This window comes from Danio rerio, chromosome 18 (genome assembly GCF_052040795.2).
Source record: "Danio rerio strain M-AB ecotype USA chromosome 18, GRCz13ab, whole genome shotgun sequence".
In the NCBI taxonomy this organism is placed as follows: Eukaryota; Metazoa; Chordata; class Actinopteri; order Cypriniformes; family Danionidae; genus Danio; species Danio rerio.
Window position 1 is genome coordinate 42,472,501 of NC_141038.1, and position 15,000 is coordinate 42,487,500.

The 15,000-nt window shown below is 36.3% G+C and overlaps 1 protein-coding gene and 1 long non-coding RNA gene across 6 annotated transcripts in view; one reads left to right on the forward strand and one right to left on the reverse strand.

Moving 5' to 3' along the window:
* LOC147839797 (uncharacterized) overlaps window positions 1-15,000 on the reverse strand; it is a 516,604-nt gene that overhangs the window by 493,455 nt on the left and 8,149 nt on the right. The window lies entirely within an intron of this gene.
* The window catches only part of tmod2 (tropomodulin 2), a 74,457-nt gene that overhangs the window by 21,809 nt on the left and 37,648 nt on the right, over window positions 1-15,000 (forward strand). For all 5 annotated transcript variants that reach the window (XR_015514250.1, XR_015514251.1, XR_015514252.1 and 2 more), the window contains 2 exon segments: window positions 2,699-2,874; window positions 4,540-4,696. Coding sequence is in view for 1 of the 5 variants with exons in the window: in NM_001004608.1 (NP_001004608.1) it covers window positions 2,749-2,874; window positions 4,540-4,696 (283 nt within the window). In the remaining 4 variants the exon portion in view is untranslated.

Sequence of the window (15,000 nt, forward strand, 5' to 3'; positions counted from 1 at the left end):
CTCATTTTACTTGATTTTGACTTATTATTTTGGAAAACAAGACATGTTGTGTTCTGACCTAGAAATTTTGTTTAGATATTTGGTCTAGAAATAAGATTTCTAAACATTTTTTATTTTTTATTTTTGCAATGAAAGATTGCAGAAAATATGTTGACATTTATTTATAAAATACAGTTAAAGTCAGATCTATTGCCCCCCCCCCCCCCCCCCTTTGGTTTTTTTTTTCTTTTTTAATAATTCCCAAATGATGTTTAACAGATTCAGGAAATTTTCACAGTATGTATAATAATATTTTTTCTTCTGGAGAATGTCTTATTTGTTTTATTTCGGTTAGAAAAAAGCAGTTTTAAATTTTTTTAAAAACCATTTTGAAGTCAAAATTATTAGCCCATTTAAGCAATTTTTTAGATAGTCTACAGAATAAACCATCATTATACAATACCTTGCCTAATTACCCTAACCTGCCTAGTTAACCTAATTAACCTAGTTAAGTCTTTAAATGTCACTGTAAAGTCTGGTTTATACTTTTGCGTCAAGTGATTGGCGTGACCCACGGCGCATGCAACGGGCGTAGCTATTCATTTATACTTCTGTGCGCTGTTTCTGTTGTTCTGCAGTAACACTTCTGAAATGCTAGTTGGCAGTGTGGTGTTCCTCTGTGTCGAGTTTCTTCGCTGGTGTATTGCTTATTCTGAATGCTTCCTTAATGTACAAGTGGCTCAAACTCGCTCATTTTGAGGCAGGAACTGGCGGACGTGACAACTTTAACCATGAGGCAAACACAAAACAAAGCTTTCCAGTTCCTTCACGGGACTCCACACTTGTAAACAATCACTCCATCGGGCTCGCGCGGCTCTCGCCCAGACTCGTCAGCGCTACCAAGCTGACCAATCACAGAGCTTGCGCTACGTGTGGTTGCGACATGTAGTTGCATTTTTTTGAGAGGTGTGCAACAGCGATGGCCACGGTGTAGGGCTATGCGTCAACGCGTAGGCTGTGCCGTAGCATATGCGTGCGCTTGATGCAGAAGTATAAATCAGCCACAAGCTGTATAGAAGTGTCTTGAAAAATATCTTGTAAAATAATATTTATTGTCGTTATGGTAAAGAAAAAATAAATCAGTTATTAGAAATGAGTTTTTTAAACTATTATGTGTAGAAATGTGCTGAAAAAATCTTCTCTGTTAAACAGAAGTTGGGGAAAAAATAAACAGGGGGCTAATAATTCTGACTACAACTGTGCATGATAATAGCACAATTGAACAACATCGTTCGAATTACCATTGTTTTCCCTCAGCTTGGAAAAAAACAAAAACAAAAGCTAAGCAGAATTTATGTTGCTTTATAGACCTTTGTCATGGCTGCTGCATGGAGGGCGCCATAGCAACCAGCGTCTTCCGGTAGAATGCTAAAAACTTCCGTTTACAGCGTTTACAACTGGTAATTTGCGCTCTGAAAATGGGTTTCAATAGCGTTTTTAATGGATAACAGAGTGTTTTTGTGACACACAACTTAGAAATGTATCTGTTAAAACCGTTATAATCTGTCACATGTGGTTCAAGCGCGTCAGAAATACGAGAAAAACGTTCTCCTAGTTCACGTGTCTGCCGTCAGAAATGCAGTGTGTTCCCAGCCTGTCAGCTGTTAGCTCAGCGGCTCTTTAACACACGCACACGCATACGCACACACACACACACACACACACACGCACAGAGAGAGAGAGAGAGAGAGAGAGAGAGCAAACCAGAGTACTGGCATGAAACTTAACAGGTATGAAAGTCGTGCAATTTACAAAAATGACCAATAAAAGTCTGTTATTGATCCTCTGCTGGCTGATTGCTGTTCATTCTAATCGCGAGCCGTTTGTGTTTTATTTCGTGTGTTGTTTTTACCACGGTTTGTGTTTTTCTGTCATTTCGAAATGACACTAGCCTATATTTTCACTTTGTCGCAGTTATTAAATCAGTGTGTCAGTGGGACAGTACAGGCTACGTGTGTGTGTGTGTCAAACATTTTGGTGAATGACATTTGTTTGGGCTGGTTATATATTTGAAAGAAAGAGAAACTGTTGACTTTAGCGATGACGAGACTTCATTTAAACTGCAGAAGATGCCGTCTGACAACGAGGGGAAAATGCCTCACAGCAGCTGTTTTCCATCCTATTAGATCGCATTTCTTTAAATGATCAGTCGAGGAGATGGTGCTGATGGACAACAGTATTATTTCAAAGAGGATAAAAGCAGGTAAAATAGATTAAAACTATCGTTTCAAAGCTGTCCAAATGTGACTGTTTACACGCATCAGCTGCCGACCGGAAGTTCTTCGCGTTCTCCTTGCGCATACACGCAAAGCATAATGGATAATTTTGCTAATCTTGCGTTCCAAGAAAAAGGTCTATAGAGCTTGACATTTAAAGTGGTGATGAAACGACAGTGCTTCCTTGGAAAAATATAAGATTATCACCCACTGTTGTAAACACTAATATATAGTTATCATTATATATTTACTGTATTTTTATAGTGTGAACAGATCTTGGAGGTGGTAACTCAATTGGCCAGTCAAGAACAGAGGTTTGTTACTGACAAACTTCACTTCTGCGTTGCGGCGTGTGCTTTTTTTTTTTGGCCAATCACATACGTCAGTTTATTACCCTGTCATGTTTACCTTAAACATTTCAACATTGTTTTATGTGTATGCAGGTGCTCAATCAAACTGGACTGCAGTCTCTCCTTGACGGACGGTGTACATCATGGCTCTTCCTTTTAAGAAAGATCTGGAGAAGTATAAGGAGATCGATGAGGATGAGATTCTGAATAAACTGTCAGAGGAGGAGCTCAAGCAACTAGAGAGCGCACTTGAGGAGATCGACCCTGAGGTGAGAGACACGGACACACTTCTGACTAAATCACATTTACTGAAGATTTTACCACCATATCAAGAGTTAATATCATCAATGAAAATAAAGATAAATGATGTTTGCTGATGGCCTTTTTTTTCAGGACTAAGATAATATGAAAATGGCACAGCATATATATCATTAGATGGCAACAGTGACTAAATCAGCGTAAAATATTGTTGATGGAAAAAAAGACAAAAAATAAAATGCATTCAAAAAAATAAAAACAAACAAATATTCATTTTTGTTACCGATACAGCAAACCTGTCTAGTTTCTGTTTGTTTCAGGCCAATCAAAATTAACATGTAAGTTCCTAAAGACATTTAATTATTTAAAATTTTGGTCCCACTTTATATTAAGTGGCCTTAACTAAGATGTACTTACACAAGAATTAATAGTTTGTTACTATGTACTTATTTTGTAAATACATGTATTTACTGTATACTTATGCTTGATTAAATACATGTATGTAATTACATCTGTAATTAACTTTTGTAATTACATTTGTAAATACACTTTTGACCATCCCTTACACCCCCCCCCCCCACCCCCCTAAACCTAACCCATAATACCAAACCTGTCTATAACCCAACCTCTATCCCAACTAAAAAGCACCACAAGTGTTCTCAAATACATCATGAACACAGTAAGTGCATTGTATTTTTTTTTTTTTGATGCAAGTACATGGTTAAGGACACTTAATATAAAGTGAGACCAAAATTTTTACCTTTAATTTCTGGAAAATCGCGGATGTCAGTGTGCTGGTGTAATTCACAGTAATGCTGTTGTTATTATGATGATAAGTGCGCCCATAACTGCAATGATAAGAAGTGCTGAGAAATTACTATTTTGCATTCACTTATTCTGCCTTGAAGAATTTGTGTTTTGACCTTTCACGAACAACTCCGTGTCTGTTTGTTTATGCATAAACAGAGCTCAAACTTGCTCCAAAACTCATGAGCTTCTTCGTGAATCGCTAAATATCTCAGCAGTTGTTCTTAAAATCTGTGTTCAGGTTCAGATCTAACAAGTAAACACTTAAATCTAAGGTGCCCAGACTTTTGCTTATAAAGAGCCAAAAACCTAACTTGATTGAGGGCTGTGGGCCGAAGTTAAACATACCAAACTGTATTACATTTAAATTTGCTCATTTGTTTGCTTATTATTTAAAAATAACTAGAAAAAGTTGCTTTAAAACATATTAAATGATGATGCAATATAATTTGTAACGTTTTATAACCAACTTATTATAGTAAAACATAAGCAATCCCATATATAACACAATGGAGCTCAACACTAAACAGACTAGTCGAGCTGCTCCTGTCTTTGCCTTGATTGGCTTGATTGGTCTTGTGCAATGTCCTCTGTCTATCAAGTGAAATTATTTACATTTTAAAAGTGATTTATATGAAAAGTTTAATTATAGTAGTCGTTTTTGTAGCTCCTCAGTTAAACAAAGTAACAAAAGGTTATACGTTAAATTCGAAATGATGATCTCTGTTAAAGGCATTCGCCCCAAACAACTCCCCATCAGTCTCCCTCTCTTTTCAAATGGGATGGCAGGCCAAACCAAAGGTTACCATGGGCCAACCTTGTTTTAATTGAATAACTGACTGCACTTCTGTTGTGGTTCTATTACCTAGAATGCTTTGCTGCCAGCCGGACTTAGGCAGAAGGACCAGACGTCAAAAACAGACACCGGCCCTTTTAACCGTGACAAACTTTTGCAGTATTTGGAGAAAGAGGCTTTGGACTATAAAGAGAGAGAAGACATTGTCCCCTTCACTGGAGAGAAAAAAGGTAAATGATGAGCCTGTTATTTGATATATAAACACCGATTTATTAGAAACGTCTATAAATATATTTATGAACTGTTTAGGGGTCTAGTAGTTTGATCTCAGCTCTTTGTCATAATGATGGGAGGAGACATGAAATTCAAGTTTTTGTAGAAGTCTTAAGTGCTTTAAGTTTTTAAGAAGTTGTCAGTAGGATTGAATATAGAATGGAATAGTTAAAAGCGGAAGTAAATCAGTTTGAAATCACCAGATGACACAAAAATAGAAAATATGACATTTATGAATACCCATGTCATTACATTACCAATAAGCCAACTAAAAAAGTTATGGCAAACATGCTGAATATTGGTTGATTAAGTATTAATGGTAACAGTAGAATGAATCTTTTATATGTTTAGTTAGGATTGTGTTGTGTCCACCAACTCAAAATTTTTTTTTAAAGATAACATGCAGTTGTTTTATAAGCTGTCTGGGTGTATGTATATATGTATGTGTATGTATGTATGTATGTATGTATATATATATATATATATATATATATATATATATATATATATATATATATATATATATATATATATATATATATATATATATATGCATATTTGACCTGTTTACCTCTTTTTTTATTTATTTTATTTTTTTTTATTCATAACCAGCTTTTTTTAATATACAGATGAAGTCAGAATTATTAGCCCCTTTGAATTATTAGCCCCTGTTTATTTTTTCCCCAATTTCTGTTTAACGGCGAGAAGATTTTTTTCAACACATTTCTAAACATAATAGGTTTAATAACTTATCTCTGATAACTGATTTATTTTATTTTTGCCATGATGACATTAAACGATATTTGATTAGATGTTTTTCAAGACACTTCTATACAGCTTAAAGTGACATTTAAAGGGTCACGAAACACCAAAACACATTTTTTGAGCTGTTGACAGTCGTATATGTGTCCCACACTGCTAAAAACACTATTAGGACACCTATATTTCACTAAAAAGTGGAAATTGGTTGTTTTTGCGTTATTTCAAGCAAATTTGTACTTCCTGTTTGAAACGAATTTTTGAAGCTGCGTCACGGTCATGACATAATAGCGTTGTATTCCAGCGTGCAGACTGGGCGTCTGTGCCAGAGTGAGTCTTATTACGTCTTACAGTGTGATACATTAATGCATGAGTAAGGCTTGGTTCAAACCAATCAGCGCGCTCTATTGTGGAACTTCATTAATATTCATTAGTGTCGCCGTGTTTACGCCACAAAGACGCCCCGTTGTGTTGGCAAAACAAGCGTGAAGTGTTGCTTTTATAGTTTGCTGCCGTTAAGTTTCGTTTTCATTTTCTCTCTGTGAGAGCTCAGTCTCACGTGTGGATTAACAGTGTACGCGACGCTCTACAACAATAACTTACGTGTCTGAGGATTATTGTTTACCTGAGAGCTGTTCTCATCTGCAAACGCTGAAATCTGGATTTGCTTGTAGTATTCTCTCCATAAAGACGCGGCTCTAGTTGCTGGTGATTGTCCTGTCTCTACAGATTTGGTAAGTGAGCGACCAGTGCTCTTTGTTTATTCAGTTTGTTCGTATCGAATTAAGTTACTATTGCACTGAATGCAGAAATGTAAGCACCGCATTTTGTGACCGGAATAACACACGCGGCTTTCTGATGCTACCTGCCGTGTGCATCTAAGTTTCCGGGAAATGCGGAGTTTTTTTCTCTCATTCGCCGTGCGGTATCAAACATTGCATGAAAAATACACGCTTGCAGCAGTTCCTTGAATCAAATATCTCGTTTGTCGCGAGAGGCATGAATGAATTCCCTGAATGAAAGAGCCAAACTGCAGTTAAAGTCCAACTTTTAATAATTTGGCAAATAATTCGACTACAGATGTCCATGTAAACACAGTCACATTGTCCGCTGTGGGTGTGTATTTTGACTCTGAAACTCGCGCGTGCACAAATAGACACTCCCACACCATCCCACTTTAGTTCCTCCGACACTCCCCCCTAAACAGAGCTGGACACGCCCACTTTTCTGACTTTTTCCAAAGTGGAGGTGTGAAAACACCCTGCTGAAACGAGGGGGTTTCATGGCCCTTTAAAGGCCTAACTAAGTTAATTAGGTTAAATAGGCAGGTTAGGGTAAAAAGGCAAGTTATTGTATAGCAGTGGTTTGTTCTGTAGACTATTGAAAAAAAAATAGCTTAAAGGGGCTAATAATTTTGACCTTAAAATGGTGTCTCACATGTGTCTTATGGCCCGTTTCCACTGACTGGTAAGGTACGGTTCCGTACGGGTCACCTATATCAGGCTTGCGTTTCCACTGCCAGAAGGGTACCAATTTTTGGCGTTGTGTACGCCAGAAAATTTCAGGCGATGTCATTCTCGCTCGGAAATCTCGCTCAAAGTAAAGCTGTATGGGTCGTTCACATCATATGAGAAGCACTTCTCACAAAACAGAGGCTTTATACACATAAATACTTGTTTAAATGTTCATTACTAACCTTTCTATGAACATTATTTGATTAAAACTGCAGTTCAATGATGTGCGAAAAAGTCTACTGTAACGTATGCAATTGTATAAGATAAATAAATAAACATATATGAACACATACAGACCCTCACAGTCTCTGATATGTTACCAATTACAGAAGAACTACACACATTATACATTTAGTCCTTATTTGGCTTCAAAAACAATACGCAACATAAAGCCCTGTAGTCTAGTCCACAGGAAGTAATTCCTTTATTTCGAGTTCATAATAGTCCAAAACGTGATGATAATAGGTAAACATGGCAGTTTGTTCATGGTTTAGGTTGCTGAAAGAATCATTTGCTCCTTTGTTTTTTCGGCTTCTACTTTTTTTTCACGCTTCCAAACAAAAACAGGACATGGCAGATTTTTTTGTTCTTCTTGGCTTTGTGACTGTTCATCAAGATGACTGCAAGGTTTGTTTGAGCTCGGGTTGAACATGGCTTGTTATTATATGTATATATTATTACAATGTAATAATCTCAGCTGCATATTTAAAAATGCAGTTTTTTTTGTTTTCAGCCTCCTGCTTGTGTATGCGGTAGTGACGTTTCCCTGTCAACCAATAGCGTTCAGCTGTGCATCTAGCTCTGCCTTTTGGTACCCTTTTGTCATGCTAGGTACCCTTTGCAAAGGGTACCCAAAAAGTGGTACAGTGCGGTTCGGTTTTAGGTACCTTTTGACAGTAGAAATGGCCATAAAAGTGTACCAGACTGTATCTCTCTGTAAAAACGGGCCAAAATGCATACTTCTAGGTTCAGAACAACTAAATAAATTAGTTTTATATATAAACAGAATATCCAGGCAAAAAAATTGCTTGTGTGTGCAAAACATTTTTTGGCAGATTTATTTAAGACATCCGGGAATACGAAGCTGGACTTGCATCAAAATAGCTTGTAAAGGATGTAGCTCTATATACAGTTTGTCTGAAAGATGTGTATATTTTTTTCTATATATAATTTGTGTTTGTTTGATTTGGTTGCTGTTAGCCAGTGCTAGTTTTAGTTCACTAGTGTTTAGAATCAGATCATCATCCTTCAGGTGCAGAGAAGTGTTTGTCAGTGTGTTGTAGGGATGGAGGGTATGACCAAAATTTTATTTCAAGTTATAAGAGTTTATTTCACGTTAACTAATATACTTTTTTATAAAGGTATTTGCTTCTGAAAATGTACTACAGGCTTTATATTATAAATATGCTTGAATGTTTAAGAAAAGAAAATTACCATCTTATTTGATATTATTTTATTTTTAGCCTTATCTATATAGTAAACAAAATATGACTTTAGGTGAACAACAAATTCCGCTGTATGTCACATTTCACAGTTTTATGTGGACAGACCTTATTATTATTATAAACATTCATTCAAAAAATGACCTCTCGTCTAGTCCCCATTGCACCTCAGCTTTACAAGTATGATTAAGTATGTGTTTACCTTGGTTTTTGTTCTTTTGAAGCCTGGCGTCACTGACCTTTTTTGTTTATATGGAAAAGAACAAGTCATGCAGGTTTACTGAGTAAATAATTGGCAGACGTTTAAGTTTTGGATCAACTCTTCCTGTTTTGCGGTTGGTTATCAGCTCATTGTCTGCATTCGGAATCTAATAGTGTCTGATTGGATTCTAATTTTAATTTATTTATTTACTGTGCATAAGTACTTACCCTTTTTTATTTTGATTCATTCAAATATAGTTATTTTGCAACTATTTGTTTTTTTTTAATCAATGGATCTCTGTTTTAAATGCAAGTATTAACAAGTATTGCAGTGATAATAAAAAGCATCTGACTGCATGATGTCAACTGGTTTAGTGTTTGTATGTGAGCTCAATCTAGGAAGAAAAACAAATGTTTTCTCTCAATGTTGGATATTTTACAAAATAATAGTAGTGAGAGATTTTACATGTACATTGTTGAGCACATAAGCATTAATCAGATGGTTATGTAAACTTTGAATAAAAAGAATATTATTTAAATATTTTATGTTAAGTTGATTAGTTAAGAAAAAAATAGAATAAAATAAAAAATGTATGTTAATATTATAAACAAATGTGTATTTAAATATTAAAATATTTAATTCAATATTTATTTATATTTATAACATTTAAATAGAATTAATGTAAATATGTATTTAAAAATTTGTTATAAATACATATTTATTTATTTTATTTAATATTTATATAAAAATATAAAATGTAAAATATTTATACTGAATCAGTCAGCCGTATTTAATGCTGTTAATTTAGAATGTTTTTCAAATGCCAGTGCCATTCAGGTCTTCTCGCCAAGGGTCTTACGGGAAAGTAAAACGTCTACTAGATGTGCAATTTAGAATTAAACTGGTCTCTACATTTCAGTAAATACTGCAAATTGGCATGTGCTACTCATTTTGCACACTGTTTCCCACCTATTGTATAACAAGATAGTTGATAGTGTACAGTAACTTATCAGCCTTGAAAATGTTCTTTCAAAAGTCTCCCAGATATCTTTTTCAATGCATTTTCCATTATATTTCAACATCAGAATGTCTTTTGTACTTTTGCTAGACTATAATGTTTATTTAATATTATGTTTAAAGGGGCAATGAAGTTTTTCACAATATTGTCCATTATATTTTCAGAACATAGTTCTTATTAGATAGTCACAATTTTGTTTATATTCCAGAAAAAAAACCAAAAGATATATGCTCCAGCAAAATGAAGATTTAGAATGTAATATAAACGTTGTGTTATACATTTACATATTTTTTATATTTTACATATTTCTGTTACATATTTTTTTCAATGTTTTTAGCCCCCTAAATAATATTTTTGTCAGTTAGCTGCAGTCCAATGACTTGCCCTATTAACTTTACTTTAACGTAGTTAACATAATTAATCTAGTTAAGCTTTTCTTTTTGCAGTTTAAACTGAACACTTGTATCCTGCAAAATAGCTAAACTATTATTTCAATATCAAAATCATGGCAAAAACAAAAGAAACTAGTTATTAAAAATATGTTTAAACTTAGATTTAAAATTGTGTTGGGTGTAAAAAAAAAAAGCTTAATTAATTAAGGAGGGCTAATCATTTTCCATTCCACTTTTAGATGCAACGGTCATAAAGACTGGACAGGACACACAAAGTGGTAATTTTGTGCAGGGCGTTAGCTCTGTATTGGTTTTCAGAGCTTTTGTCATGTTTGTCATTCACTGCTCATGCTGTGTGTGAGCCTTCATATCATCCTACAGTACAATATGTGTGTGAGAGTGCTGGATCAGCTCCTGTAGTGATTTAGATTCTGCCGTCTCTGCAGGTATGATCAATTAATACTGTCTGTCCTTACATAATCACACACACACACACACTGCAGTATGGATGCTCCATATCTGTCTCTGTGTGTGGGATCGACTGTTTGTTTATGTACATGCTGTTTTGGCATTTGAATGTCCCACCCAGTTACTGATTTTTATCGACTGGAGTTTTCTTGGTTTTTAAAAAAGACAATACGCTGTGCATTATGGGATATGGAGGAAAAAATAGTTGACAGCGCTTTACCAACAGAGAGAGAGAGAGAGAGGGAAAACATTGCCTGATGGATCGTTAGTAATATTTCCGCAAGATGACCATGTTGCAGTTTAGCTAAATTAATTCACGCCTCTTCCTGAAGTGACGTGCGATGCATTAAACATTTTTTTCCAGCCGCGACCACGCTTCATTCTCGAAATGTATAGTTTGTCTAAAGCAGGAGAAAGGTACATTTTGTGTCTGCCGGTTTGTTTGCTTGCGGGAGTTCATTGGCATTTTCCCGCATGTGAATTCTGACCTATCAATAAGCAGTATATGAAGTATGTTTAACAACATCTGGCCAATGTGAGATGTGGATTTTGTCAGATGAGTTCAACAGTGTAGTGTGAAAACAACCCAAAAACAGCAGAAAATGCAACAATGTATCATTAATTGTCCTTGGTCTGGACCAAATGAATCGAACTACAGATGTGAAAGCACCCAAAAACACTTCAAAAACATTGAATCTATAATCGTTGCATCTCTATTTAGGACACATATCTGCAATTCCAGCTTTCTTAAACCAAAGAGCATAGACTGTAAAAGATATAGACGTATAGTATCCGCGACGTAACCTATAGGTTTCTGAAGAAAGCAAATGAAGCTACATTTAGGTTTGGCCAACTGTCACTATTTTGTTTACGTGTCATCGCACTGACTGAGGGTTACCAAATAAGAGCAAAGAGGCGGAGCTACAAATCCATGCGAGCATTTTGTTTAAACAGAGTTTTTTTTGGGAGAAACACCTAATACTTCATTACCTGCAACTCGTTTGTGCTCTAACCACATGTGCTTGGCTGCACACTATATCAATAAAGTGTTTAGACTTTTAAAAACACTGCTGTATTACGTTGAGCCACTAAGCATTGCTTTTATGAGGTTTTTCTACAGGGGGAAAACACAAATTACCTCCAAATACTTCAAATCAAATCACTTTTATTGTCACATCATCAGCAGCACGTGTGCTATGATGAGCGACATGCTTAGGTGCTGGCTCCAGACAGTACAAAATACAGATAGTGCGAACACAATGACGGTGCAAAATACAGACTGTGCTAGTAAAACGACAGTGCAAAATACAGACACTGCAAGTACATCGACAGAGCAAAATACAACAGCATAACAAAAAAAAAACATTTTTTAAAATTGGCAGTGTTGACAGTGATATGTACGATGAACATGTGTATCCACAGCTGTAGGCAGTATTGTTTCAAGTATGGGTTGGTTAAAGTGCAGTGCATGCTACATAACCGGATACCTGCGAAACCGTCTGCCTGAGGGTAGCAGAGAGAAAAGTCTATGGCTTGGGTGGTTGAAGTCGCTGATTCTCTTGGCTTTCCTCATGCACCGTCTGGTGTAGATGTCCTGGAGGGAGGGAAGCTCACCTCCTACTACGCGTCCAGCGTTTCGCACAATCCTATGTAGGCCTTTGCGATTGCTGCTGGTGCTATTTCCATACCAGGTGGTGATACAGCCAGACAGGATGCTCTCCACAGTGCAGGTGTAGAACAAGCGGAGGATGTGGGGGCTCATTCCAAACCTCCTGAGACGCCTGAGGAAGAAGAGGCGTTGTTGTGCCTTCCTTAGCACTGGTCTGTGTTAGGAGATGCAAGACTATTTATGAAATCCAGGCTTAACTCTGTGTGACAACATTTCAGATGGCTGTTCTATAGCCTACAGTTTATCCATCTGTCAAATTCTGGAGTGCATTACAGGTCTAAAGAAAAATATAAATGATAATTTATCTTAAATAAAACAAACACGTTTATAGAGATGGTATACAAGTATATAATTTCAGTCACATGGGAAATGGAGGCCACTTAAATGGTTTGTGAGCCCAATAAAGTGCACACAGCATGCCACATTAGCCCTTTTCACACAGTGATACCGGTAAATATATGGAAAATTTCCGGAACAACTTTACCGGTAAATTTTAAAAAATGCTGTTCACACAGGCGAGGACGTTACAAAATTTTTCCGGAAAAGAGCATTCACACATCCATTCCAAAATACCGGTAAATTCTGACATCATTAACCAAAAAGGAGCTGTAAACGGCTACGCTTGTATTTGTAAACATTTTACTACATCACAAACTCTGTGGATGGATCAGTATTGTGAACAACTTCGATGAAAACATATAGAGAAACACTTTTACATGTCGAGATGTACATAATATGTGTGTGTGTTGGCTCTCATGGGCTGTTTATGGGCACTTGCAAAGCTTGAAGGTAAACAAACAACGGCTTATCATAAGCATCTTATGGATAATTAATTACATGGTTGGCATTAAGATGAACATATAAACGTTATCTGACTAATTTCGAGCAGCTAAATGTGTCTGGACAAATATTCAAAGGCTTTTATACTCATAAACCGCGCGGACGTGAATGCGTCTGACTGTTCTGATTGGCTAAAGCAGACGTCTCACGTCAGCACGTTCTAGATGTGCACGCACTCTTTCCGGCAATCTTCCTTTTGTGTTCACACAGCGCAGCATTCCGGCAAATTACCGGTAACGTTACAACTTCTCTTTCCGGAAAATAGCCAGAATGAATTTACCGGTATTTTCAAAAAGGGCCTGTTCACACATACACACCTTTCCGGAAATTTGCCGGTAATTTTCCGGAAAGGTGTGTATGTGTGAAAGGGGCTATTATCTGATAATTGTATGAAATAATTCCAAAAGGCGACTGACTGTGTAAAGCCGCATAAAAATAAAAAAAAATACGATGTATATGCCGTGTTCGGGGTGACATGTTGGCGACCAGTTAGACCTAGCTCTGACTCAAGTGGCCACGCCCCTTAATTATGCAAACTTAATATATCATAATATAAAAGAAACAAATAAGTTATAAAAAAATTCACCCCCTCACTGTCATGAATGGTACTTCCGCATTGGCTTCACGAGGGAGAGCGGGATGTTGCCGCTTGCCAATAAGGAGTGGAGCCAATATGTGCGTGCACAAGGACACTCCCTGAGAACTGCTTGACTAACGGACGAACAAGTTTAAGATGCATGTGTTTTTATATGCAACACACACACACACACACACACACACACACACACACACACACACACACACACACACACACACATATATATTATGTCAAAACAAACTTTTATTTTGGATGCGATTTAATTTTTGGGCAGCACTAATATAAATATTTTATAATGTAACTAATATTAGTCAACAATTTGAAGCAGTTTTTAATGAAACGGCTTGTGTTTCAGTGGCTTCAAATTTTCTTCCAAGTACTCCTCCAATTATTTCAAGTAGAATTCAGCAGAAAAACCAACTTAACTTGGTAAACAGGTAAATAATACCAGCCTACTCATTCAGCAGTCACTTATGACTTGCAAGAGAAATGGGTTTCCTCATTGACTGAATCAAGCAGCCATTTCCAAATGCAATAATTCAAAGAGAGATTCATAACTGCCTTGGTTTCACTATTTTTTTTACGTCTTGTATCGGATTGATGTTTAGTAAATTTAGCTTAATGGCCACTGGGAATGCTTTCTTTCCATTTACTGGAAAGTGCTACTGTACAGGACGAGATCTAAAAAGATCTTTAGAGTATGTCTAATGTTTCTGTCCCGGCCTTGAGATTCTCGTCTGGTACATCCATCATCACAGAAGGGTTTAAGATCATATTTCTCATGTTCAGCATACACTTTTGCCTGGCTTTTTACACCAGTTTTAGGCCTGGTGTGAGTAATAGTGCGCATATTGGTGTTCACAATGACTAATACTGATCCCTTTTCAGTTATTTACAGCTCAAAACTGTTAAACCACTGAAACACAGCACACGCATCATTGTCTTGCTTGCATACTCTTGTCCAATTAGTCATGCTTAGTTTGCATTGTGTACCGTACTTAGGTCACTGAATGCACATCATTAATTTAAGTCTCAACAGCAGTTTACCACACATTTAAAGTGCCTGTGCACTGTCTGCCATCTCACGTTACGCTTCACCCGAGCAAACTTTTAATTTGTGAGATGCTATGTCTTTATGTGCTTTTCTAGTAAGGGGTGCGCAAATAACCTTTTTGCACCTGTTCACTTGATGTGTTTTCTATGGAACAAAATCAATGCCAAAAGTCTTGAATTAAAAAGCTTTTTGAATATCACAAACTGAAAAAAATAATACACCGTATTAACAAGTTCTTGCATTTTAATGACTTGAATTCCAGGGTTTGTATTTTTAGGTCCTGAAATTTAACATATCTGTTTATT